The sequence below is a fragment of the Aegilops tauschii genome, chromosome 2 (genome assembly GCF_002575655.3).
Source record: "Aegilops tauschii subsp. strangulata cultivar AL8/78 chromosome 2, Aet v6.0, whole genome shotgun sequence".
NCBI lineage: Eukaryota > Viridiplantae > Streptophyta > Magnoliopsida > Poales > Poaceae > Aegilops > Aegilops tauschii.
Window position 1 is genome coordinate 42,491,166 of NC_053036.3, and position 27,881 is coordinate 42,519,046.

General features: G+C 43.0%; 1 protein-coding gene and 1 long non-coding RNA gene across 2 annotated transcripts; one reads left to right on the forward strand and one right to left on the reverse strand.

The window, feature by feature from the left end:
* Window positions 1-6,425: 6,425 nt before the first annotated feature.
* LOC109768936 (F-box protein At3g07870-like) lies at window positions 6,426-7,643 on the reverse strand. The gene has a single exon (XM_020327665.3). It carries the CDS (start codon window positions 7,641-7,643, stop codon window positions 6,426-6,428), a length of 1,218 nt encoding a protein of 405 aa, XP_020183254.1.
* A 10,382-nt stretch (window positions 7,644-18,025) lies between these two features.
* Window positions 18,026-21,220, forward strand: LOC123496993 (uncharacterized). Its single transcript, XR_006669301.2, has 2 exons — window positions 18,026-18,457; window positions 18,535-21,220. It is a non-coding gene; the product is annotated as an uncharacterized lncRNA (long non-coding RNA).
* The last annotated feature ends 6,661 nt before the right edge of the window (window positions 21,221-27,881 follow it).

Sequence of the window (27,881 nt, forward strand, 5' to 3'; positions counted from 1 at the left end):
TTCGCTCAAAATTCCCCCCCTTTTCCCCATAACAGAGAAAGGCTTTGTGGTACTCCCTCTGTAAACAAATATAAGAGTGTTTAGATTACTATTTTAGTAATCTAAACGCTCTTATATTTCTTTACGGAGGGAGTACATCAGAAGCCCACTTCCACACTGCAGAGGAGACCAAAACAGGTACCAATCCTCTGGTGCGCACGAATCCTGCTATAAAACCCTAACGGGAGCAGAAACCGAGCCCATGTCTAGGAATCGGCGTGACGGATCGACCCAAAATCAGCGCGTGAAAGCGAGCGGCTCAAGTTCCCCCAAACCCTAGCCGACCAAAAGGAGATCCTAGACCCGGTGGCCATGATTGAATCCGGATTTTGCCCCAATTTCATCAGCCAAGACGTACGGCATTAAATCGAACGCGAGCCTTTTGCTGCCTCAACGCATGCGGGAGGGGAGAAAATGCGAGTACCTCAACACGAGCCTTGTAGGCGGCCAGGACGATGAGGGTCTCCGGCGAATGGCAGCAGGCGACGCCGACCCCGGCCGACGAGGAAGAGGGAGGGAAAGGGGCGAGTTTTTTTTCCCTGAGCTGGACAAGGGTGAGTTTTAGCAGCAGGGGGAGTGAGGAGAGACGGTGTCGGTGTGGAAGTAGTGAAATGCCGGATAGCGAATAAATTTCAGGTCGAGCATCTACAGGCGGATATGTCCGCGGGTGGTGGCACACCTTAAATTTCACTTGTTATATTCGGACATCTCATACTAGATTCTTAAATCCATATAAGACATGTAAAAGTGATAAACCTATGTACTACGTCGATCATTTAGCTACTCATCATGAAGACGTCGATGATCTTCGTGCCCGGCTCTGGCAGCACTGGCGGCAGCTGCAGCTCTGCCTCCTCCGACGCCTCCGGTTGCTCCGCTCCGGCCTCCTCCACCTCTATCTCCTTGTCGAGTTCGGCGAAGAACACGCCGGACGACGCTTGCTCCTGTCGGAGGAACGCCCGGTTGCCCTCCACATAGGTCTCATCCTGGATGGACTCCGGGATAGCCTGCTGCTCCGCCATCTCCTTCGACTGGGCGACGACATACTCCACCTCGCTTGCTCCATATTGAAGCCCGGCAGCTGCAGTTCCGGCAGCTCCGGCTTCGGCTGCTCCTCCTCCTCCTCTTCCCTCGGTTGCTCTTCCTCCTCCTTCGGCTCCGGCAAGTCCGGAGGCAGCCCGACAGCGATGTGGGCCGTGCGCGGCTTGTCTTGCTCGGATCTCCTGCTGGATCTCGTAGCGCTGCTTCGGTGTGAGCATTGCGTAATAGGTGATCTTCATCCGGACCATAGCGGAGCGCCGGAACGGGGGTAAACAGCCGGAGCGGGAGAGGGAGGAGGTGAATGGGCTCGGACTGGCGACGCGGTGAGGGGGGAGGTGGATGGGCTAGGGTTGCAGGACTCTGGCCAGCTCAAATAGGTGGATTTGCTCTCGAGCGGCGAGCCGGAGCGGCGCCACGCAGCGTTCACACCGCGGCGACGGAGGAGGCGTCCGTCAGACCGTCGGGTTTTCGGGTGAGTCCGCATGGGACCCCTTCGTTAGTCCTACGTGGCGGGCGTGCCCGACCGCCCCCATATCCGCCCCATATTTGGGCTGGATATGAGGGGTGCCGGTCAGCCCAGGCGTATGAGGCCCGTTTGAGGCGTCCGTCTTGGTCAAAAAATTGTGACCGAACAGTGACCTGTTAGCCCACCTGAGCGTATGAGACGGCTTTGAGGCGCCCGACTGTAGATGCTCTAATGCATTATTATTCCTAAAAATGACCCTTTTCAAACTTAAAGTACAGCCTTAGCCCCTTGGGAAACTTATCTCCACATTTGCCACTCGAAGTCACGTCAAATATTTGTTATTTTAGCCTTTTTGGTAATGTGCGTTCAATGAGAGGAGACATTCCGATCGACTATGAAGGCGTCTGTGACGATTTCATTAATCTTAATATGATGTGCCGACTCAGTCTCTCGGAAGTGCTCATAAAGATAAAGTGTATGTACGTTTATGTGGATAAGTATATACTCGTGTATGTGAGCGTCTTCGATTGTACTGTATTGTAAAAAAATCGTTTGGCACGAGTAATATACAGAGTCGTGCCAAACGGTTTGACCCGACCTAAATCCGCGTCTAGCAGCCCATTCGATGGCAAAAACGCGAAGGTGTCAAACTATTTGGTGGAATTATTAAAGGTGTGAAACCGTTTGGCCAAACTAAACTTTCAAGGTGCCAAACCGTTTGGCGGAACTAAATTCAAAGGGAAACGATTGGCATCATCCAACTGATAATCGACGCGTGCATTCGTCACCCCAGTAGCCGTTGGATCCGATTTTCATCAGATGGCTCGGGAGCAATCTATTACATAGAGTAGGTTTTACAACTGAGCCATCGTTGGAATCTTCCTCACGGTAACCGCACTCTTATGGATATGGTGCATAGCATGTTTAGTCATGCAAGTTTACCAGTAAGTCTTTGAATGGAGGCATTGAAAATAGCTGCACACATCCTGAATCTTGATAGAACTAAGTCAGCACCGAGTACATCTTATGAGATATGGGCCGGAAAGAAACCGAGCTTGAATTGCTTACGTGTGTGGGGCTTCCCAGCTGAAGCTACAGTATTCAATCCACATATTAAGAAGTTGGACCCAAAGACAGTTAGTTGTTTTATCATTAGGTACCCTCATAGAGGAAAATGATACCGCTTTTATTGCCCGAGTCATACCACCAAGTTTGTGGAAACCAGGCAAGTGGTGTTTCTTGAGGATAGTGAAGTCATTGAGGTTAGGGTGATTGATCTTGAGGAGAAGCGGGTGTATGTTCCATTTCCGGCTATCAAGAGAACTTTATCCTTCTGCCTAATATGTACGAGACACCTACTAGTGATCTCGAACCTGAAGTCGATCATGTGTCCAATGAGGAGCCTTAGCATAATGAAGATCCTTGGAATGACAAGGATCCTCAGTCTAATGATGATCCTCAACCCAATGTTAATCCTTGCCTTTCCCATGCAAGAAGAAATGTACAAACTGATGAGCCTATGATAAGATCACAACGGGAAAGGAAAAAGTCCATCCAGGGTGATCTTGTCACTTTCATGTGTAGGATGAAAATGGCATAGGGAAGGTAGAAGATCCCACCTCATATAAGGAAGCCACTAAAAGTGAGGACTCGTCCAAATGGTTGGTCTTCATGGAAGGCGAATTGAAATCTATGAGCTCGAATGATGTTTGGGACTAAGTAAAAGTTCCTGATGGAGCCAAAATGGTATGTTGCGAGTGGGTCTACAAAACCAAATATGATTCCAAAGGGAGCGTCGAAAGGTTCAAAACGAGACTTGTAGCAAAAGGTTTTACACAAAGATAAAGGGTCGATTATAAGGAGACCTTCTCGCCTGTGTCAGCCAAAGATTCTTTTAGAATTGTCATGGCACTTGTAGCTCATTATGATTTAGAGCTGCATCAAATGGATGTCAGGACGACATTTTTGAATAGTGACTTAAGCAAAGATGTTTACATGAGTCAACCAGAAGGTTTTGTTGTGGAAGGAAAAGAACATATGGCATGTTGTTTAAAGAAATCCATATATGGCCTGAAGCAACCTTCAAGGCAATGTTACCTCAAGTTCGACAAGATTACTAAAACTTTTGATTTTAAAGAAAATGAAGTGGAAAACTACATATATGTTAAATTTAAAGGCAGTAGGTTTACAATTTTAGTCCTATATGTGTATGACATTCTATTGGCTTGCAGCGATAAAGATATGATGCGTGAGACCAAGAGATTTCTGTCTTCAAATTTTGATATGAAGGATCTCGGTGAAGCCTCATATGTCCTTGGCATTGAGATTCATTGAGATAGGTCCAAAGGAACATTAGGATTATCTCTAAAGGCATACTTTGAGAGAGTACTAAAGAAATACAATATGCATAAGTGCTCTTCCTCACCTGCCCCCGTAGTCAAGGGTGATAAGTTTGGGACATTTCCATGTCCAAGGAACTAAAATGAAACTGATAAGATGAAGTCGGTTCCTTATGTTTTAGCTGTCAGAAGCATCATGTATGCTCAAGTATGTACACGCCCTAACTTAGCTTTCATAACCGAGATGCTTGGCAGATTTCAATCTAATCCAGGACCAGACCACTATAAGGCCGCAAAGAAAGTCTTGCGTCATATGCAAGGTACTAAAAATTTCATACTTACATATAGAAAGTCTGATAACCTGGAAGTAATTGGTTACTCACTCTGATTTTGCCAGGTGTGTGGATAGTAAGAAATCCAGGCCAGGTTATATATTCACACTCGTTGAAGGAGCCATATCATGGATAAGTTCCAAGCAAACCAGAGTTGCCTCATGTATGTTGCATATAGAATATATGCCAAGTCTTGAGGGGAAATCCAATTCGGCTCTTGGAAGCATATGCTCCTGCTAATGAAAAATGTTTTTTCTTCAAATGTCATAAAAATTTGAAAAAAAAAATAGATGTGATCGTTATCACACCAAAACGCTACTTGCAAATTTTTAGGAGGAAAACTTAAGTATTTTGATCTGTGCAAAAAAAATAAGTCAAAAAACAAATGTTACCTGCAAATGTTACACTTATTTTTGTTTTTTTTCACCAACGAATCATCGTCATCCTGTTTCGCATGAAAATTGGCAAGCACTCTTGTTACACTAACAAGAACATCTACGAAAAAAACAGAATTTTTAAATTTTATTTACTATTTATTTTGAATTTACTGTTCATTAGGGAGCATATGCTCCCAAGAGCCAAAATGGCCCTCCCTTGTTTTGAGGCCACTGGGTAAGATGTATGGCTAAAGAATTTCCCTCTCGGACCTAAAGTGTTAGGTAGCATTTCCAAATAATTCAATGTTTTTAAGACGGTAAGGCGAGGCAAGGCGCATGCGCGGGGGGGGGGGGGGGGGGGGGGGCGTCGCCTAAAAGCTAAGGCATAAGGCAAGGCAAACACCTTAGAGAGATCTAAGCAGCAGAGTATAGTATATTTTGGTAGGCTCCTTGTTGTTCCTTGCTACTTTACTAGAGAGGCGGCGGAGGAGATGCTAGAGAGGAGGAGGAGGAGCTGTTGGAGAGGGGGGGTCTGCTGTGGAGGGAGCATATCTGCTGGAGAGAAGGAGAAGGAGGTGTGTGTGTGGATTAGGGATTGTTTCTCTCCCCACCCCCTCTCACCTGTTGGCGCCAACAACATCTCTATTTCCTGCCTGCCTGGCAAGCTCAAGGCATCCAATATGGACTATGGCGCCAACCTCTACGCCTTAGCAGACGCTTCAGACGCCTTAAAAGCTTAAGGCGGACGCCTTAAGTAGGTACCTAAGGCAAGGTGGATGCCTTGAGCTTGCAGGGCGCCCTGACGCCTAAGCATCGCCTAGGTGACGCCTTATGGGCGCCTTAAAAACAATGAAACCATTGACATTGTACTACAATAATGAACTCACACTTTTCTATGCGAATAACAACAGTCAAGTGCTGCTGCCAGGCACATTGACCTAAAGTATCATGTTGTTCAAAATAGAATACAATGTTGATCCTCAAGGATACTTGTCGTACTGATATGCTTAACATTAATAGTTTGAGGCAATTCATGGCTGGTTACCGATGATGAACAACTCATTTTTGGCAAGTCTGGACACAACGTTGGAGGCATCAAGACAATCTCAAAATTCACTGGATTTTCCAACTGAAAAGAAATGTGGCCAAACTGACACCATGTAGTTAAGTTACAAAAATCTTTAATCCGGAGAAATATGAACAAAGAACCATCATATCCATCTTGCTCCGGGAGAGCACATCTTCAACAAGTTTCTTTCTACACAAAAAGAAAGGACGAAACCAAAGGCCCTAGCAATACTTCCAACACAAAAAGAAAGGGACCAAGGATTTCTTCCTTCATAAGAAGCACTGATGATGATACGCACGGCTATGCAAGTATGCCTGAGATAACATTTCACATGAACAGGTGCAACCTGGTGAAACTTAAAAGTTACAACCACATTGCACGCCGGACAGTAGAAATCAAACAAATGGCCTATAGAAGAGATCCACAATAACATTCCAGCAGCAAAAATATGCATTCGCTGAAAGAGCATGACCAAGAGCCGATCACTCATCTGAACGCTGCCATCTGTGCATCTTAACCATGCCAACACTGAAGTAGATTTGGGAGGCAGCGAGGAACAGTAGCAAAAAAGTTATTAATGTCATACATCGATACTCCATAGTTCAGAACATTAACAAGATGATCAGGACATCATAAAAAGCACAAAATCATGATAGCGACCATCCAAAATGACATGTTTGACTGGTAGTACAGGTAAGAAGAGCTAGGAACAAAAGGCATGCTCTCAGTCCAAGAGAAAAGCAAAACTGGAGTCATGACCTTTCAGGCATGCCCTGTGGAGAATGGATACTCCTCATATTCTTCTTCCATCATATCATGGCCTGGAATCGGAACAATGCTCTCTTGGAGGCGGTGGTGCGTAAGCGACATGCAGTACTGACTCTTTCCAATGTTCACAATACCTAAGAACTTGCCATCAATATCCCAGCGCAACACATTTTTCATATTAAACGCGATCAGCAGCTCACGCTCGTTTAGCACAACCATGTTGTCCAAATACTGCACTGTTGAATCAAGTGGTCTTCTCTTTTTCTTTTTGAAAGAAGTTAAATAAAGCTGCCTTGATGCCTCTACCATTGACAGGTCAATCCGGTACTTGAAAGCCCAGATTTCAGCCTTGTAATCCTGCATCACCCAGACATCCATAGAAGACCTTTCACTCAAGCTGCACCAGAAAGCAAACGTCTCCTCCATGTCGAACAGCTTCCAGTTACAGTATGGCTGGGAATGGATGGGACCGTGCATCCACCGAAATGACTCTGCTTCTGTGTCAAACACAATAATGTCTACGCGACCTCCCATAATGTTGACGTAAGGGCAAAGACCCCAGTGCAGGCTGCCATGGTGGTGGACTGGTGGTGAAGAGTACAGCTTGCTCAGTAAATCCTGTTCCACTGAAGGTGATGAGAGTATTGACATTCTGACACTGATTTGCCTCGGCCTGTCAGATCCCACCGTGAGGACGTATAAGCTGGAGTTAGACAAGTGGTCTGGGCGTGAGACCCAGAGCACCCTATACTCTTCACTTGAATGGTGGCAGTAGAAACCGGCTATGGTGTTGTACTCCCTCTCAGGCAGCGGCAGGAGAGCACACTTGCGGATGACCGGGTTGCAGATGTAGAACGTGTATCCCTGAGAGACGATGAGGAAGCCACCACAAGCGCCTCTGAGGCGATTGTGGGAAAGTGGCTTGTAGCCCGGGAAGAAAGGCCAGAGCTGCTGCTGGTGGGGGGCTTTCATGGCACCGGCATCACGGAGAACGACGAGGCTGGCCGGCCGCCCTTGCCCGTCGACAATGGGGAGCAACGGCTGGCAGCGGCGGTGCTCGAGCATGAATGCAGGCGTGGATGTCGCGCTGCGCCATGACTTGCTGACGGCACGGCAGTGGCCGACGTCCTTGGGCGGCAACCTGATGAGTATCTTGTCAACGATTTCCTCGGGCAGGTCCTCAAGCAGGGTTGCGCCTCCCTTGCCAGGCATCATAGTGCTCCGTCGAGTCCGGTCCGGTCAGCTGAAAAGACGCGACAAGCTTTAGTCCTCCGCCCACACGGCTAGCTCCTTCAGAGGGGAGCAGCTTAATATCAAGAAGACAAGCAGGTGTAAACTGGTAGAAAGCTTAGCTATTGCATTGATCAGTAATGGCAATTACAGGGGTATTTATACCGGACTTGAGACAAGTGCAAGTGCTGGACGTGGAGAGTGGATGCAACCAACTCAAGACTTGGGTGTCGTGTCTACTAGAAACAGACTGATGATAAATAGCGAAAGAGTTCATAGCGAAAACAGAGTCAGTCACGCACGGCTAAACTGAATCATGTACACTCTACTGAAGCCAAATACACTATAGCCCAACATAAACTACACGAGGTTTACCCTCGGAGGGTCCAGCTCCGGTGGCGGCGGCGAGCTATGTGCGCATCGCGAGCTTGTTCCGTCGCCTCTAATCTGAGTGCCAACCGCCGATTTGTACAGGAAAAATGAAGAGGGATAGAGAGGGACGGCGGCGAAGGTGCCCACCTGCGACGGGGAGGAAGGCGGCGGAGAAGGTGTCCGTGGGAGGTAGAGGGGGGCGACGCTTGCTGACCCAGGCAGGGCGGGGCGGGGCCGTGCTCATCCGCGCCCAGGCCAGGAGGGGTGCTCGAGCTCGAGATGGAGGAGGCCATAGCATGAGGTGCGGACTGCGGAGCGGAGGAGCCGGAATGCAGGAGGAGCCGCGGCGGCGACAGCGACGGCGAGGCGGATCCCCTTCCCTTCCCTTGGAGAGAGAGTGAGTGAGGAAAAATTAGGGTGGGATTTGACTCGGCAAGAAAAGAACAAGAACAAGATAAAACAAAACCAAAAAAAACAGAAGAAAAAAGGGTTCGGGAACCTTACTAAGAGCAAACTCTTCCCCTAGACTAATATAGCTCTGGCTATAGGTATATACTGCACGGGGAGTAATGACACCGAGGGGTAATATTGTTATCACACGTGTCTCTGAGTTGATAGATGAAGAGAATAGAGCTTGGGATGAGCAGTTGCTTAATGAATTATTTTGGCCAGTTGATGTACATCGTATTCTGAATATACCTCTGGAATGATTTTGTCTCTTGGCACTGCAATAAGAACGGTATTTTTTCTGTACGGTCAGCTTATCATGAAGAGTGGGAACACCAACATGGACGAAAGTTGAGAATGACAAACTCAGTTCAATCCTCAAGTACTAGTCCTATTTGGAGTACCATTTGCAAATTAAGTGTACCAGCCAAGATAAAGATTCATGTGTGGAGAGCCTTACTTGGAGCCATCCCTTGTCTGGGGGTTCTAGCAAATAGACATATGATCACGAGTTCGCAATGTCCTATGTGCAGTATCGATTGTGAGAGTATTAAACATGCCCTATTCTTATGCCCACGAGTACAAGATGTGTGGCGCATCCTGGGTCTAGGACAATTGGTGGCTGAGGTATGTACTGCACAACGTGAGCGAGGATCAGTACTATCTGACATGTTTCTGTCCAAGAGCAGCCTACAGGCAACGGTGGCGGGAGTCCAACGCAATGCACTGGTGGCAACCACTGTATGGTATGTGTGGTGGGAGCGTCGCCGCTACACCCACGAGGAGTTTCTACAGGACCCGTCCAGATCGGCGCAGGCTATTGCGGCTCTAGCTAAAAATTTCACGAGAGCTAGAAATAAGAACAAAAAGATCAGGAGGCACGGCTGGGAGGGGCCACCTGAGGGAATTATAAAATTGAACGTCGACGCGGGATTTGAGATGGACGGCGGCTCTGGGAGTACAGGAGCTATCCTGGGAGATGACATGGGAAATTTTATAGCTGCTTCATGCGGGGACATTCCCTTTGTGGAGGATGCGGCGACGGCAGAAGCAAGGGCTCTGAGAAATGGGTTGTTACTTGCTAATGATATGGGTTGCAACAAACTTTATGTCGAAGGGGACTGCATGGAGGTGATTGATGTTATGCAGAACGGCGGGAACTTCCTCGGACATGCGGCCGCAATCTATGAAGAATGTACTTTCTTAGCTCGTAATTTTAGTTTTATTGTTTTTAATCACTGTCCTAGAGAAGCCAATATGGCGGCCGATGTGTTGGCTAGGAATTCGGAGTCCTCTCGAACTATTGTTTGGAAGTCGGAGCCTCCGGGTTTTCTAGTGGACGTCCTATCAAACGATGTATCCTTATTTTCACATGATATATAAACCGCCATGATGGCTTTCCCTCAAAAAAAAACTCTTCCCCTAGATAACTTTCCCTAAAACTGGTTTTTTGGCCTTCCCATAAAAGTTAGGGAATTTTTTAAAAGCAACTTTTGTGAGTTCCCCTAAATTCATTTTCCTTTATTTTTAATTACACAAAAAATAGATAATTGGCTCAGACTCGCTAGTGACACACATGACGGCAGGCTTTGCGGTGGCCACCAGCGAGGGGCGGCGGTGGCATGTGAAGGAAATATGCCCTAGAGGCAATAATAAAGTTGTTATTTATATTCTCTTATATCATGATATATGTTTATTATTCATGCTAGAATTGTATTAACCGGAAACTCGATACATGCGTGTGGATATATAGACAAAACACAGTGTCCCTAGTATGCCTCTACTAGACTAGCTCATTAATCAAAGATGGTGAACGTTTCCTAACCATAGACATGTGTTGTCATTTGATGAACGGGATCACATCATTAGGAGAATGATATGATGGACAAGACCCACCCGTTAGCTTAGCATTATGTGAAGGAAATATGCCCTAGAGGCAATAATAAAGTTATTATTTATTTCCTTATATCATGATAAATGTTTATTATTCATGCTAGAATTGTATTAACCGGAAACATGATACATGTGTGAATACATAGACAAACAGAGTGTCACTAGTATGCCTCTACTTGACTAGCTCGTTGATCAAAGATGATTATGTTTCCTAGCCATTGACATGAGTTGTCATTTGATTAACGGGATCACATCATTAGGAGAATGATGTGATTGACTTGACCCATTCCGTTAGCTTAGCACTCGATCGTTTAGTATTCTGCTATTGCTTTCTTCATGACTTATACATGTTCCTATGACTATGAGATTATGCAACTCCCGTTTACCGGAGGAACACTTTGTGTGCTACCAAACGTCACAACGTAACTGGGTGATTATAAAGGTGCTCTACAAGTGTCTCCGAAGGTACTTGTTGGGTTGGCGTATTTCGAGATTAGGATTTGTCACTCCGATTGTCGGAGAGGTATCTCTGGGCCCACTCAGTAATGCACATCACTATAAGCCTTGCAAGCATTGCAACTAATGAGTTAGTTGCCGGATGATGTATTACGGAACGAGTAAAGAGACTTGCCGGTAACGAGATTGAACTAGGTATTAAGATACCGACGATCGAATCTCGGGCAAGTAACATACCGATGACAAAGGGAACAACGTATGTTGTTATGCGGTTTGACCGATAAAGATCTTCGTAGAATATGTAGGAGCCAATATGAGCATCCAGGTTCCGCTATTGGTTATTGACCGGAGACGTGTCTCAGTCATGTCTACATAGTTCTCGAACCCATAGGGTCCGCACGCTTAAAGTTCGATGACGGTTATATTATGAGTTTATATGTTTTGATGTACCGAAGGTAGTTTGGAGTCCCGGATGTGATCACGGACATGACGATGAGTCTCGAAATGGTCGAGACATAAAGATTGATATATTTGAAGCCTATATTTGGATATCGTAAGTGTTTCGGGTGAAATCGGGATTTTACCGGAGTACCGGGGGTTACCGGAACCCCCCCCCCCCCCCCGGGCGCGCCCCCTCCCCCTCTAGTCCGAATTGGACAAGGAGGGGCGCGACGCGCCCCCTTTCCTTCCCCTCTCTCCCTCCTCCTTCCCCCTTCTCCTACTCCAACTAGGAAAGGATGGAGTCCTACTCCCGATGGGAGTAGGACTCCTCCCTGGCGCGCCTCCTCCTGGCCGGCCGCCTCTCCCCCCCTTGCTCCTTTATATACGGGGGCAGGGGGCACCTCTAGACACAACAATTGATCTCTTGATCTCTTAGCCGTGTGCGGTGCGCCCTTCCACCATAATCCACCTCGATAATATCGTAGCGGTGCTTAGGCGAAGCCCTGCGTCAGTAGAACATCATCATCGTCACCACGCCGTCATGCTGACGGAACTCTCCCTCAAAGCTCGGCTGGATCGGAGTTCGAGGGACGTCATCGAGCTGAACGTATGCTGAACTCAGAGGTGCCGTACGTTCGGTACTTGATCGGTTGGATCATGAAGACGCACTACAAGAAATATGCTAAATTGTGACCTTCTGGCAGTGACCGTCGAAGAAATCGTCATAAATCTATGACCATTTCGATCCAATTGGTCGTGGCCTGTTTAGGAGAGTCGAAACCATAAACCATAGTGACTATTTTGGTCAAAAAGGTCGTAATTGCCTTACACAAAATGGTCATAAGCAGACAAAATTGGTCGACGGCCTTATTTCTAGCTGATTACGACCAATCCAGATGGTCATGGTGTTGTAACATGGATGACTGGACGTCCGCATCATCAATTTTACCTATGTGTCGTGTCATTTTGGCTTATGTGTCGGTTGTAGCGTCAATCCGTCCATAGATTGACTTGTTGACTAAATTGGGTCTACATTTATAAACGGGGCCAACTAACACAATACAAATGACATGTGGGACCCGTCCCACAAAGGTGAATACAGCAGAAAAAGGCGAAAATTCACTTTGGCTCACAGGTGTATATGCACACATTGTCTAAATATATTTTAAAAAGTTAAAAAAATTCGAGAAAAAATCCCGCGTGTAAATCCGGACACTATATGTGCGTGCACCAAGTTTCGATGAAAAATGACATTTTTTGTGGATTGTGTAAAGAAGACAATTTTCGATGGTTGATTACAACTATTCACAAGCCATTTTAATCTTTTTTACACATGCAACAAAAATGCCCTTGTTCACCGAAATTTTGTGTGCGAACATAGGATGTCCAGATGTACACACGGGATTTTTTTCTATACATATTTCATAATAGGTGTATCTACATCTAAGATCCAAAACGCCACTCTTAAGGAAAAAACAACCCGTCCCACAAAGGTGAATAAAGCAAAAACGAAAGGCCACCGCGCCAAAACGCCACTCTCAAAGAAAAAAAGGACCCGTCCCACAAAGGTGAATAAAGCAAAAAAAGAAACCACACCACGTGATTCGAACTAGCTAACAGCCGAGTTCTCCTAAGGAGACAAACTACCACACCGTATCAAAGACACTGGTACATTCTCGCCCGTAACCTATTTAATGGGTAGTGTCGAGTGGGCTTGGGCCTTGGTGGGACAAGGGCACCTTTTTTTCTTTTATATTTTTCGTCCGCCGAGTGGGCCAACTACTGGGCCGCGGCTCGTTTTTTGGTCTGTTTTTTGTTCGTTCATTCTTTTTTTACTTTTGTTTATTATTTATACTTCCAATTATTCTATATATATATTGAAAAACAAACTTCACATAAAACGTTTGAAAAAATGTTAACCAAGCATTTGAAAATCTTAAATGTGTATAAAGAAAATGATTACCATATGTACAAAAAATATACAATGTGTGTGGAAAAAGTTGATCATGTATTTAAAAATGTTAATCGAGCATTTAAAAAATGTTAAACAATTATATAAAAATGTAAATCAAGCATTTGAAAATGTTAAAATGTGTAAATAAAAAATTATTAACCATGTATTAAAAATATTAATCTTGTATTTAAAAAATATTTATATGTTGTATATGAAAATGTTGACTATGTATTCAAAAAGTTCTAACCAAGCACTTGAAATTGTTAATTGTGTATAAAAAATTTGTGTCTCATGTATAAGAAAAATGTATACAGAAAATATACAATGTGTGTGAACGAAGTCAATCTTGTATTTAGAAAATGTTAAAGCAAGCATTTGAAAAAAAGTTAAACAAGTATTTTAAAGATATGAAACATGCATTAAAAATGTTCTTGACGTATATGAAAAATGTAGAATGAAACCAACACAAAGAAAGAAAAATGTTCTCGGCGTATACGGAAAATATAGGATGAAAATTAGGTCACATATAATGACACAATGCAAATATTTTACATATTTCGGTTTTTTATTTTATTATGCCAATTTCAAAATGCGTTCAAATGACGGGTATGGCCGTCCAGTGTGGTATTTTGCAAAGCAAGTACCACCTAGGCTCCTCCTTTTGAGCTGAAAATTTGTGAACACGATCTTCTTAGTAGATGGTCATCCTCAGTCAAAACTCACGCCCATTGGCCATGCGCATTTCCCATACCACTACTCAAACACTTGGCTGCTAATTCATGTTTGAGCATAGTTCGCTCTCCTCGTGAGAATCTTATATTGTAATTTTCTTCCTAGAACCTACCTGGGGAGTGACCAACCCACTAGACATGCCTAGGCTGCCCAGAACACAAGGCAACGCCACGGTCACGCGGTGACCACGCGGCGGGCATGCGAGTTTACGCGCTATGGAGTTGGGGCCCTCGGCCACCGTCCAAACCTCGATGTATCGCCGCCAAACCATGTATTTATGATTTAATATATACTTATGTAACTAGAAAGGATTTTTGGAAAAAATAAAGAGCAAACTATGAGGCAGCTGCAGTTCAAATCTGACCCGCTTCCTGCTGAATCGGCGGAAATTTGTTTTTTTCACCAAAGGTGGATCAAAAACTTTGGACACCCAATCATTTTGGCAATTGTGTATTAAATATGGCCTAGTATTTTATAAAATTGATTTGGTCCAAATTTTCAAAAAATATATGGTAGGTCCTTCACAAAAAAACTCATTTTGGGCACTCGGAAAATGGAAAATGATTTTTTCATCCAAAGAAAATGAAAACTTCCATAGGCAACATTGTTTGCCATTCCAATATGCACCCATGTGCACAATATGAGATCATTAGAACAAACCATTCCATGAATGTGGCCATAAGATTGATCATTTGGCTTGAAAACCATTGATCTCCACATATGATAGCTCGTTTCTGAGAACACTTTTGAAAAATAATTATCTTATTACAAGTTTATTATTTTTCCTGGTAACTTGCACACATATAATGACACAATGCGAAGGTTTTCCATTTTTTGATTTTTTGATTTTATTTTTTTATGCCCGTTTCAAAATGCGGTCAAAACGGCGGGCTTAACCGCTCCTAGCTAGTGGTTGAATCTTGGAAAACTTTTGGTGTTTCTCTAATTAAATAGATACTTTTGTACCTAAAAATGATTTTTGGAAAAATATAAAGAGCAAACTATGAGGCAGCTGCAGTTCAAATTTGACCCGCTTCCAGCTGAATCGGCAGAAATTTGTCTTTTTCACAAGAGGTGGACAAAAGCTTTTGACACCCAACCATTTGGTCAATTGTGCATTAAATATGGCCTAGTATTTTAGAAATTTGATTTGGTCCAAATTTCCAACAAATATATGGTAGGTCCTTCACAAAAAAAAACTCATTTTGGGCACTCGGAAAATGGAAAATGATTTTTTCATCCAAAGAAAATGAAAACTTCTTTAGGAAACATTGTTTGCCATTCCAATATGCACCCTTGTGCACAATATGAGATCATTTGAACAAACTATGCCATGAATGTGGCCATAAGATTGATCGTTTGGCTTGAAAGCCATGAATCTTCACAAATGATAGCTCATTTCTGAGAACACTTTTTTAAAAGAATTACCGTATTACAAGTTTATTATTTTCCTAGTAACTTGGTCACATATAATGACACATTGCGAAGGTTTTCCAATTTTTTGATTTTTTTTTGAATTTTTTATACCCGTTTCAAAATGCGGTCAAAACGGCGGGAATGACCGTTCCTAGCTAGTGGTTGAATCTTGGAATTTTTTTGGTGTTTCTCTGATTAAATAGATACTTTTGTACCTAGAAATGATTTTTTTAAAAAATAAATAGCAAACTATGAGGCAGCAACAGTTCAAATTTGACCGGCTTCCTACTGAAACGGCGAAAATTTGTCTTTTTCACCAGAGGTGTATCAAAATTTTTGACACCCAACCATTTGGTCAATTGTGCATTAAATATGGCCTAGTATTTTATAAAAATGATTTGGTCCAATTTTGCAACAATTATTGGGTAGGTTCTTCACAAAAAACCACATTTTTGGCACTCAAAAAATGGAAAATGATTTTTTCGTCCAAAGAAAATGAAAACTTCCTTAGGCAACATTGTTTGCCATTCCAATATGCACCCTTGTGAACAATACGAGATCATTCGAATAAACTATGCCATGAATGTGGCCATAAGATTGATCATTTAGCTTGAAAGCCATTGATCTCAACACATGATAACTCGTTTCTGAGAACACTCTTTTAAAAGAATTACCGTATTACAAGTTTATTATTTTTCCTGGTAACTTGGCCATATACAATGACATAATGTGAAGGTTTTTCCAATTTTTTTGATTTTTTTTGAATTTTTCATGCCCGTTTCAAAATGCGGTCAAAACGACTGGCATGACCGTTCCTAGCTAGTGGTTGAATATTGGAAAACTTTTGGTGTTTCTATGATTAAATAGATATTTTTATACCTAAAAATGATTTTTGGGAAAAACAAATAGCAAACTATGAGGCAGCTGCAGTTCAAATTTGACCCGCTTCCAACTGAATCGACAGAAATTTGTCTTTTTCACGAGAGGTTGATCAAAACTTTTGACACCCAACCATTTGGTCAATTGCGCATTAAATATGGCCTAGTATTTTATAAAAATGATTTGGTCCAATTTTGCAACAATTATTTGGTAGGTTCTTCACAAAAAAACCACATTTTGGGCACTCGAAAAATGGAAAATGATTTTTTCGTCCAAAGAAAATGAAAACTTCCTTAGGCAACATTGTTTGCCATTCCAATATGCACCCTTGTGAACAATATGAGATCATTTGAATAAACTATGCCATGAATATGGTCATAAGATTGATCATTTGGCTTGAAAGACATTGATCTCAACACATGATAGCTAGTTTCTGAGAACACTCTTTTAAAAGAATTGCCGTATTACAAGTTTATTATTTTTCCCGGTAACTTGGCCACATACAATGACATAATGCGAAGGTTTTCCTAATTTTTGTTTTTTTTGAATTTTTCATGCCCGTTTCAAAATGCGGTCAAAACGACGGGCATGACCGTTCCTAGCTAGTGGTTGAATATTGGAAAACTTTTGGTGTTTCTCTGATTAAATAGATATTTTTATACCTAAAAATGATTTTTGGGAAAAATAAATAGCAAACTATGAGGCAGCTGCAGTTCAAATTTGACCCGCTTCCAACTGAATCGACAGAAATTTGTCTTTTTCACGAGAGGTTGATCAAAACTTTTGACACCCAACCATTTGGTCAATCGCGCATTAAATATGGCCTAGTATTTTATAAAAATGATTTGGTCCAATTTTGCAACAATTGTTTGGTAGGTTCTTCACAAAAAAAACCACATTTTGGGCACTCGAAAAATGGAAAATGATTTTTTCGTCCAAAGAAAATGAAAACTTCCTTAGGCAACATTGTTTGCCATTCCAATATGCACCCTTGTGAACAATATGAGATCATTTGAATAAACTATGCCATGAATATGGTCATAAGATTGATCATTTGGCTTGAAAGACATTGATCTCAACACATGATAGCTAGTTTCTGAGAACACTCTTTTAAAAGAATTGCCGTATAACAAGTTTATTATTTTTCCCGGTAACTTGGCCACATACAATGACATAATGCGAAGGTTTTCCTAATTTTTGTTTTTTTTTGAATTTTTCATGCCCGTTTCAAAATGCGGTCAAAACGACGGGCATGACCGTTCCTAGCTAGTGGTTGAATATTGGAAAACTTTTGGTGTTTCTCTAATTAAATAGATATTTTTATACCTAAAAATGATTTTTGGGAAAAATAAATAGCAAACTATGAGGCAGCTGCAGTTCAAATTTGACCCGCTTTCATCTGAATCGACAGAAATTTGTCTTTTTCACGAGAGGTTGATCAAAACTTTTGACACCCAACCATTTGGTCAATTCCACATTAAATATGTCCTAATATTTTAGAAAATTAATTTGGGACAATTTTGCAGCAAATGTTTGCTAGGTCCTTCACAAAAAAACTCATTTTTACACTCGAATAATGAAAAATGAAATTTCGTGCAAAGAAATAAAACCCCCATCCCAATATACACACATGTGCAAAATATTGGATCATTTTCACAAAATATGGTCCAACTTTCCATCAAAGATTTCATATGCTCTTAAAAAACCATTTTTACACTCAGGAAATAAACTTAATTCTCATTGGTGGAAAGGTGTGGGCCACGGATCGATGACATGGCACACATCCATCCATCCATCCATCCATCCCACACCACGGTGCCCCCTCCCTCCGCTCCTTCCTCCCATCAACCCAAACCCTAACTCCCACTCCCATCGAGACCCCCATTCAGATCGCGCCGCCGCCTCCCAGGCACGTCCTTCCTTCCTTCCGCCGCCGCCTCCCAGGCACCTCCTCCCTTCCGCCGCCCAGGCACTTCCTCCTTTCTGTCACCGCCCAGGCACTTCCTCCCTTCCACCGGCCCCTATCGACCACGGCCCGCGTCAGTCTCGCCGGAGAGAGAGAGGAGATGCCGCCCAGCAACCACGGCGTCGCGGCTGGCTTGCTCGCCGGCACGCACGTGCGTGCTTCGATGCGCTGCGCTTCGTCGAGCTGGCCGGACCGCGGCGCGCGCGTGGCCTGCATAGGGTTTGCGGTGGCGTTGCTCCGGTGATTCAGATCCACTCTCTTCCCTCGTCACACCCCTCCTTCATTCTCCTCCTCACCATGTCCCCTCTATCTCTCAGATCCGTCGTCGCTCGAGCACCGGGACGCCATGTATGGGATGGCTGCTTCCTCCCCTGCCCAGACGCCATGGAGTGGCTAGATCTGGCCTCGTACGACGACGCCCAGTGATAAGGGACGGCCTGGCCTACCACCCCGAAGCCATAGCAAGGCGGGTGAGGGAGGAGTAGACCACAGTCGGATGGGAGCCAAGAGGGGTCTGAAGCGGTGTCTCCTTCGAGCACCAAGACGGGTCTGCGGTGGATGCTGGGTTGGAGCTCGGGTCGATGGCGTGGCCATGGACACGACCTCCTCGACCTTGACAGCCAACGCATCGGCAGTGGAACATCTGATTCCCGAACCTCTTCTTCTCCTCTTTTAATTTAAAGTTCTTATTAGCTTAGTTGTAGATTTCTAAGCATGCCATCTTGTTGTAATTAATATTGTTAGTTTAGTTCCAGATTTCGGTTGCTACTACTGTTGCATAATTGACCCTGAATATTCTGTCATCTCATATGCTTCCATGGCGTGCCTACCCAACCTGCGCGAGCAGTAACATAAACCGAGTTATTTGAGCAACCAGCCAACAACAGCGATAGTAGCACCAACTGTGTTCCTATTCTACTCTCCATTGGAGACTGATGAATGTGTAGTACTTTATGGCAGCCCCATATGCAACGGGAGACTAGCAAAAGCAGCGAGTGAGAGCGGCTGTGAATGCATAGTTGGCGTTGACAACTGCATAGAGTAGTGTGAGCTAGGCTACATCTGATGCGAGTGGAAGAGCGTGGCTTATAGTCAACTCCCAAAATGGTCTGTCACCTAGCTCTTTAAATTGTGTTAATTTGCTGTCATCTAGATTCAGAGTTATATAAGAGTATAGATATATTTGGAGTTAGTTGTTAGCTTATTCGTACAATATATAAGAATATAGATAGATTTGGAGTTAGTTTTTAGCTGTCATCTAGCTCTTTAAATTGAGTTGATTTGCTTACTGAAATTAGGTTGATGCCTTGATGTACTGTTTTTCTTGATATGTTTAATGTTCATCGATCGTCCAGATTTACTAGCACACCAGATATAAATCTGGGCCGATGCCGTTCAATAGATTTTTCTAGACATTTTGTTGGATCATGAGATGATTGGCGTGGCAGGGTGTGTTTGGCTGACATATTGCATAGGAAATATATTGTTCTTCATCGCCTAATGTCATTGTTGCCGATAATAGGGCATGTAGATAACAAGTTATTTTGCTAGTGGCTACTTATGCTTATTGTGTCTCACACTGAAAAATAAAATGCACAATGAGCTTGTTTGACTTTTTTGATGTTATAGTATACTTGATCAGGGCAGTCTATTTCCTGTGATCTTTCCTATCATGTGCACATATTAATTTTTGTTGACTTGAATCTGTTATGCCCTTGATATGCCCTTGATTTTTTTACTTAGCTTGTCCCAGTCCTCTGTTTCATGGCTACTATGTTTCCTTTCCTAATCGCATTGCACATATTTTTGGTACTCAAAATGTGACAGTATTCAGCCAATTTCAGTCCCTGTCGCAGTCCAACAGGCATTGCTTTGTCGTTGGACACTGGTAATTAAGAGAGAGCGTTGTATACTCTCTGATTATTTGTCTAGTGATTGCCTGAAGCATCTATCTTACTAGCTTTTAGAATGGCGAAACTCGTGTCATTTCATATATGATCTGAATGAAATGATTAGGACTTGTTGCAGTGGATTTATTTGATACTGTATATTGTACTAAAGAAACAACATATGTGCTCCTGAAACGTACTACGTTCTTGTCTGCTACATGTTCCCATTTAAGCTACGTGCCTGATTTAAATTTCAACAATGGTTTGTTTTGCATGCTTATCTGTTTAGTAAACTTGGTGCCATGCTTATTTCATGTAGCTAATAGTAACCTGCCAAAAAATTGTAATTGCCAAGATTGATTTGTTCTGTTTGCCTGCTACAAACTTTTCAAATAACTACTACTTAATTAGTAGCATGTAGACTGGATTATTATTTTGTCAACATTCTATTCCAGAGATATATACAAAAGCATGTGCTGTCCATCCCATGTAGCAATCACTGCTAGTCTGTATTGAGCAAACAGTGCACTGCACTGTAGCTATCCTCGTGTAGCAGCTGCCTCCCGGGACGTGGGTGTGCGTCGTGTGCAGTTTAGATTTTCCAGTCTTTCTTTCGAAATGTCAGGTGTTGTATTAGTATCATGATGTTAGCTTCTTAAATTCTGCTACTAGGACATCTATTCTTGAATAGTTTACTTATAAAGTTTCCTAGTCATTCAGAACCAACTACAATATATTGATGGACATAGTACTCTGCTCATGTGTACATCTTTCTTTAAATGCCAAGCTAACATGGAAAGTGCTATGGAACAAGAGGTACCAGAAGGTGAAGAACCAAAGAGTGATGTTGCTGTTGTTGCTGACCTTTTCTCACTAAAGAATGGCCCTCCAGCAGATTCCCTCACTGGCTGTGTTGTTTTGGTTGGTGCCATCTTATGTTACTGGTTACTAGTGCACAATATGGACATGTGCCATCTTATGAACATAGCTTAATAATACTAAGCTACTGGTTGTGTTATATTGGTTGGTGCATATTATGAACCTATGGTGTAATGATACTGTTGGGCCTAACTTGTTGAAATCCTGGAGAATTATATTATTATCATCATCATTATATTCGCGTGTGTTGGCTGACTGCCAAATTGCCCGTTGTATTTTTGTTTTTGAGATATTGTTGGTTGTTGGGCTGGATTGAAAAAACTAAATTGTGTGAGTGGGCTGAACCGTTTCAAGGCCAAATATAGTTTTTTTTACGGAAAAAAATCAAAATGTTTTTGTTGGGTAGATAAAAGTGCTGGCCCAGTTAATGATGGACTAAATAAATGGGTTGCACACCACAGCCCAAGAACTGATCTGTTAGGCTCGGCCCATGCTTGGCCTAAAAGTAAATTTAAAAGTGGGCTGAATTATTGGGCTCAGCCCATTAAAACAACTGATTTGGACTGATCCTACATGGCATCCATGTCATCGCGTGTGCCACGTTGGCTCGGCCACATCAGATCCTACGTGGTCTAGGCTCATTAGTAGTGACCATAATTTTCGTTAAAGATTTAACGACCAAAATTTTGGTCAAGGGCGGCCATGACCAAAATTCCAGAGAAGGTCACGTTTGTTCGTTCTTGACGGCCAACTGTTGACCTTCCAAATTTGGTCAAAAAAAGTCAATAAACGAAAACAATGACAAATTAACGACCTAAATGGGGAGTCATAATTGGCCGTATTTCTTGTAGTGACGTACGACTACATCAACCGCGTTGTGCTAACGCTTCCGCTTTCGGTCTACAAGGGTACGTGGACACACTCTCTCCTCTCGTTGCTATGCATCACTATGATCTTGCGTGTGCGTAGGAATTTTTTTGAAATTACTACGTTCCCCAACAGTGGTATCAGAGCCTGGTTTTATGCGTAGATGTTATATGCACGAGTAGAACACAAGTGAGTTGTGGGCGATATAAGTCATACTGCTTACCAGCATGTCATATTTTGGTTCGGCGGTATTTTTGGATGAAGCGGCCCGGACCGACATTACGCGTACGCTTACGCGAGACTGGTTCTACCGACGTGCTTTGCACACAGGTGGTTGGCGGGTGTCATTTTCTCCAACTTTAGTTGAACCGAGTGTGGCTACGCCCGGTCCTTGAGAAGGTTAAAACAGCACTAACTTGACAAACTATCGTTGTGGTTTTGATGCGTAGGTAAGAACGTTCTTGCTCAGGCCGTAGCAGCCACGTAAAACTTGCAACAACAAAGTAGAGGACGTCTAACTTGTTTTTGCAGGGCATGTTGTGATGTGATATGGTCAAGGCATGATGCTATATTTTATTGTATGAGATGATCATGTTTTGTAACCGAGTTATCGGCAACTAGCAGGAGCCATATGGTTGTCGCTTTATTGTATGCAATGCAATCGCCCTGTAATGCTTTACTTTATCACTAAGCAGTAGCGATAGTCGTAGAAGCATAAGTTGGCGAGACGACAACGATGCTACGATGGAGATCAAGGTGTCGCACCGGTGACGATGGTGATCATGACGATGCTTCGGAGATGGAGATCACAAGCACAAGATGATGATGGACATATCATATCACTTATACTGATTGCATGTGATGTTTATCTTTTATGCATCTTATCTTGCTTTGATTGACGGTAGCATTATAAGATGATCTCTCGCTAAATTACCAAGGTATAAGTGTTCTTCCTGAGTATGCACCGTTGCGAAAGTTCTTCGTGCTGAGACACCACGTGATGATCGGGTGTGATAGGCTCTACATTCAAATACAACGGGTGCAAAACAGTTGCACACGCGGAATACTCAGGTTAAACTTAACGAGCCTAGCATATGCAGATATGGCCTCGGAACACTAAGACCGAAAGGTCGAGTGTGAATCATATAGTAGATATGATCAACATAGTGATGTTCACCATTGAAACTACTCCATCTCACGTGATGATCGGACATGGTTTAGTTGATTTGGATCACGTGAGGATTAGAGGGATGTCTATCTAAGTGGAAGTTCTTAAGTAATATGATTAATTGAACTTAAATTTATCATGAAATTAGTACCTGATAATATTTTGCTTGTCTATGTTGATTGTAGATAGATGGCCCGTGCTGTTGTTCCGTTGAATTTTAATGCGTTCCTTGAGAAAGCAAAGTTAAAAGATGATGGTAGCAATTACACGGACTGGGTCCGTAACTTGAGGAGTATCCTCATTGCTGCACAGTAGAATTACGTCCTAGAAGCACCGCTAGGTGCCAGACCTGCTGCAGGAGCAACACCAGATGTTATGAACGTCTGGCAGAGCAAAGCTGATGACTACTCGATAGTTCAGTGTGCCATGCTTTACGGCTTAGAACCGGGACTTCAACGGCGTTTTGAACGTCATGGAGCATATGAGATGTTCCAGGAGTTGAAGTTAATATTTCAAGCAAATACCCGGATTGAGAGATATGAAGCCTCCAATAAGTTCTACAGCTGTAAAATGGAGGAGAATAGTTTTGTCAGTGAGCATATACTCAGAATGTCTGGGTATAACAATCACTTGATTCAACTGGCAGTTAATCTTCCGGATGATAGCGTCATTGACAGAATTCTTCAATCACTGCCACCAAGCTACAAGAGCTTCGTGATGAACTATAACATGCAAGGGATGGATAAGACGATTCCCGAGCTCTTCGCAATGCTAAAAGCTGCGGAGGTAGAAATCAAGAAGGAGCATCAAGTGTTGATGGTCAACAAGACCACCAGTTTCAAGAAAAAGGGCAAAGGGAAGAAGAAGGGGAACTTCAAGAAGAACAGCAAACAAGTTGCTGCTCAGGAGAAGAAACCCAAGTCTGGACCTAAGCCTGAGACTGAGTGCTTCGACTGCAAACAGACTGGTCACTAGAAGCGGAGCTGCCCCAAGTATTTGACGGATAAGAAGGATGGCAAGGTGAACAAAGGTATTTGTGATATACATGTTATTGATGTGTACCTTACTAATGCTCGCAGTAGCACCTGGGTATTTGATACTGGTTCTGTTGCTAATATTTGCAACTCGAAACAGGGACTACGGATTAAGCGAAGATTGGCTAAGGACGAGGTGACGATGCACGTGGGAAATGGTTCCAAAGTCGATGTGATCGCGGTCGGCACGCTACCTCTACATATACCTTCGGGATTAGTTTTAGACCTGAATAATTGTTATTTGGTGCCAGCGTTGAGCACGAACATTATATCTGGATCTTGTTTGATGCGAGACGGTTATTCATTTAAATCAGAGAATAATGGTTGTTCTATTTATATGAGTAATATCTTTTATGGTCATGCACCTTTGAAGAGTGGTCTATTTTTGTTGAATCTCGATAGTAGTGATACACATATTCATAATATTGAAGCCAAAAGGTGCAGAGTTGATAATGATAGTGCAACTTATTTGTGGCACTGCCGTTTACGTCATATTGGTGTAAAGCGCATGAAGAAACTACATACTGATGGACTTTTGGAACCACTTGATTATGAATCACTTGGTACTTGCGAACCGTGCCTCATGGGCAAGATCACTAAAACGCCGTTCTCCGGAACTATGGAGCGAGCAACAAATTTGCTGGAAATCATACATACAGATGTATGTGGTCCGATGAATGTTGAGGCTCGCGGCGGGTATCGTTATTCTCCCACCTTCACAGATGATTTAAGCAGATATGGGTATATCTACTTAATGAAACATAAGTCTGAAACATTTGAAAAGTTCAAAGAATTTCAGAGTGAAGTGGAAAATCATCGTAACAAGAAAATAAAGTTTCTACGATCTGATCGTGGAGTAGAATATTTGAGGTATGAGTTTGGTCTTCATTTAAAACAATGCGGAATAGTTTCGCAACTCATGCCACCCGGACCACCACAACGTAATGGTGTGTCCGAACATCGTAATCGTACTTTACTAGATATGGTGCGATCTATGATGTCTCTTACTGATTTACCGCTATGTTTTTGGGGTTATGCTTTAGAGACGGCTGCATTCACGTTAAATAGGGCACCATCAAAATCCGTTGAGACGACGCCGTATGAACTGTGGTTTGGCAAGAAACCAAAGTTGTCGTTTCTTAAAGTTTGGGGCTGCGATGCTTATGTGAAAAAGCTTCAACCTGATAAGCTCGAACCCAAATCGGAGAAATGTGTCTTCATAGGATACCCAAAGGAAACTGTTGGGTACACCTTCTATCACAAATCTGAAGGCAAGACTTTTGTTGCTAAATTTGGATCCTTTCTAGAGAAGAAGTTTCTCTCGAAAGAAGTGAGTGGGAGGAAAGTAGAACTTGATGAGGTAACTGTACCCGCTCCCTTATTGGAAAGTAGTTTATCACAGAAACCGGTTCCTATGACAACTACACCAATTAGTGAGGAAGTTAATGATGATGATCATGAAACTTCAGATCAAGTTGTTACTGAACCTCGTAAATTTCAAACATACCAATGCAATATTTTTATTTGATCCCATAAGTGTTTCGCTTTTTGAGACAAGCGATAATCCCTAAAGTATTCCAAGTGATCCAAGGTATCTCCCATTATCAAGTTGAATCGAGATTTATTAGGATTATCAAAGTAGTATTTAATGTTTTCCTCATAACAAGTATCAAGGGTTTTAGGAGGTTCCCCATCTTAGCAACTACAGCTAATTTGTTTGGTATTTCATGTTCCATATACATAACTAGACATAGAGAACAACTTAGAACTGAAAATAAAAACTACTTAGTGATAAAGCAAACAAGCACACACGAGAATATTCACCCCACGCTATTGCTCCCCGGCAAAGGCGCCAGAAAAAGGTCCTGATAACCCACAAGTATAGGGGATCAATTGTAGCCTTTGTCGATAAGTAAGAGTATCCAACCCAAGGAGGAGCTAAAGGTAGAATTAATATTCCCTTCAAGTTTTATCGACCACCGATACAACTCTGCGCACACTTAACATTCGCTTAATATAGATGAGGGAAGGTGATGAAGGTGTTGATGAAGATGACGGAGTTGTTGGAGTAGATCGCCGTCACACGATGATTGCTCCGACGATGTTCCGGCGCCACCAGGAGAGAGGAGAAGAGAGCCCCCCTCCTCCTCCTCCTTCTTCTTCTTCTTTGGAATCCCCCCTTGGCATCCATGGCTCCCAAAGGGCAGGATCCCCTCCGAGATTGGATATCTCTCTCTGTTCTCTTCTGTTTCGCGTTCCTATTTTCTGGCTCTTCACCTTTTTTAAATCCTGGAGATCCATGACTTCGATTGGGCTAAACTTTTGAGGGGATTTTTATCCGGATATTATCTTTCTTACGACGAAAGAAGGGAACCAACCGCCTTATAGGGGCCCCACAAGCCTGCCCGGCGTGCCCGGGGTAGGGGTGTGCCGTCTGAGCTTGTGGGCCCCTCGAGCATCGTCTCGCGTTGTTTCTTTTTCCCAAAAATTGCATATATACCAAAATAAATGTCTGTAAATTTTTATCGCATTTGGACTTCGTTTGATATGGATTTTCTGTGAAACAAAACACATGCAATAAACAGGAACCGACACTCGGCACTGGATCAATATGTTAGTCCAAGAAAATTAGACAAATTGTTGACAAAAGTATGTGAAAGTTGTAAAATATTGGCATGAAACAATAAAAAACTATAGATACGACGGAGACGTATCAATGCTATGGTTGGATTTTACCTTAATGATCTTTAGTAGTTACGGATGCTTGATAGAGTTCCAATCATAAGTTCATATGATCCAAGTACGGAAAGTGTGTTAGCGTATGTCTCTCCCTCATTGCGTATGATAAGTATCTATCGTGTTATACTTAATTGCCTATGGACAATCTTTCTCATGGTTCTACAAAAGGTTTTCTACTAAACAACTAACTTTTATTATCTTGCAAATTACACCTAGTTTTATTCTCGCAAAGTACTTCTAGTTTTATCCCCGCAAAATAGTTTCATACTTTTTCTAGGTAAAGTGAACATTAAGTGTGTGTAGAGTTGTATCGGTGGTCGATAGAACTTGAATAGAATATAAATTCTACCATTCGCTCCTCGTTGGGTTTGACACTCTTATTTATCGAAAAAATTACAATTGACCGCCTACACTTGTGGGTTATCAGTGCTATTGAGGAACTTTTTTGCCCCCAACTTCTTGTAAACGACAGTTTTTTAGGGATACGGGAGTTGGAGTTGCTCTTAGCCCTAATTTTTGAGTAAGTTGGTTGTGTCTAAATCTATTGACTAGGTGGATCCACTTCGACTATTCAATTTATGGTTTAAAGTTTCGGGCTTCGGTCTCATTGCTTTTACGCCCTTCGAGGTGCCGTTGCTCGAATGTGTGGCGCAAATTCTGCAGACTAGCTCCTACCCTCTTGGTTCTTGCAATCGCGCCGAGAAGATATGATCTAGTAAGGGGACTCGTGAAGGTTGGAAACGAAGCTTGACCTAATTTGCCTCGGTTCATTTATTACCTTGGTATGGGGACGACGAGGCCACGAGGGATGCAACCTAATATAGCCCTTGTAGCACCCTGCCCCGCCTAACATTCCACTGGTGAAAGATTCAACATGGAGCAAAGGATTCGATGCAGAGTAGAGGAGGCACACTGGAGGTGGAGGCCCTTCCCTCTGTGGAGATGTGTTCTTAGGGCAAATCTAGCTGAACCGTTAAAAGGTTATAACTCCTAAAACCTTTTTCATTTGAGGAGTTAAACCAGACCTAGCCGAACCCTTGTCCCATTTAATTACTAAAATATTATAAGTCGCCCGACCACTATGCCCA

What these genes read in the sequence shown, in the direction of transcription:
- LOC109768936 (XM_020327665.3), bottom strand. Translation starts at nt 7,643, where the DNA reads ATGCCTGGCAAGGGAGGCGCAACCCTGCTTGAGGACCTGCCCGAGGAA.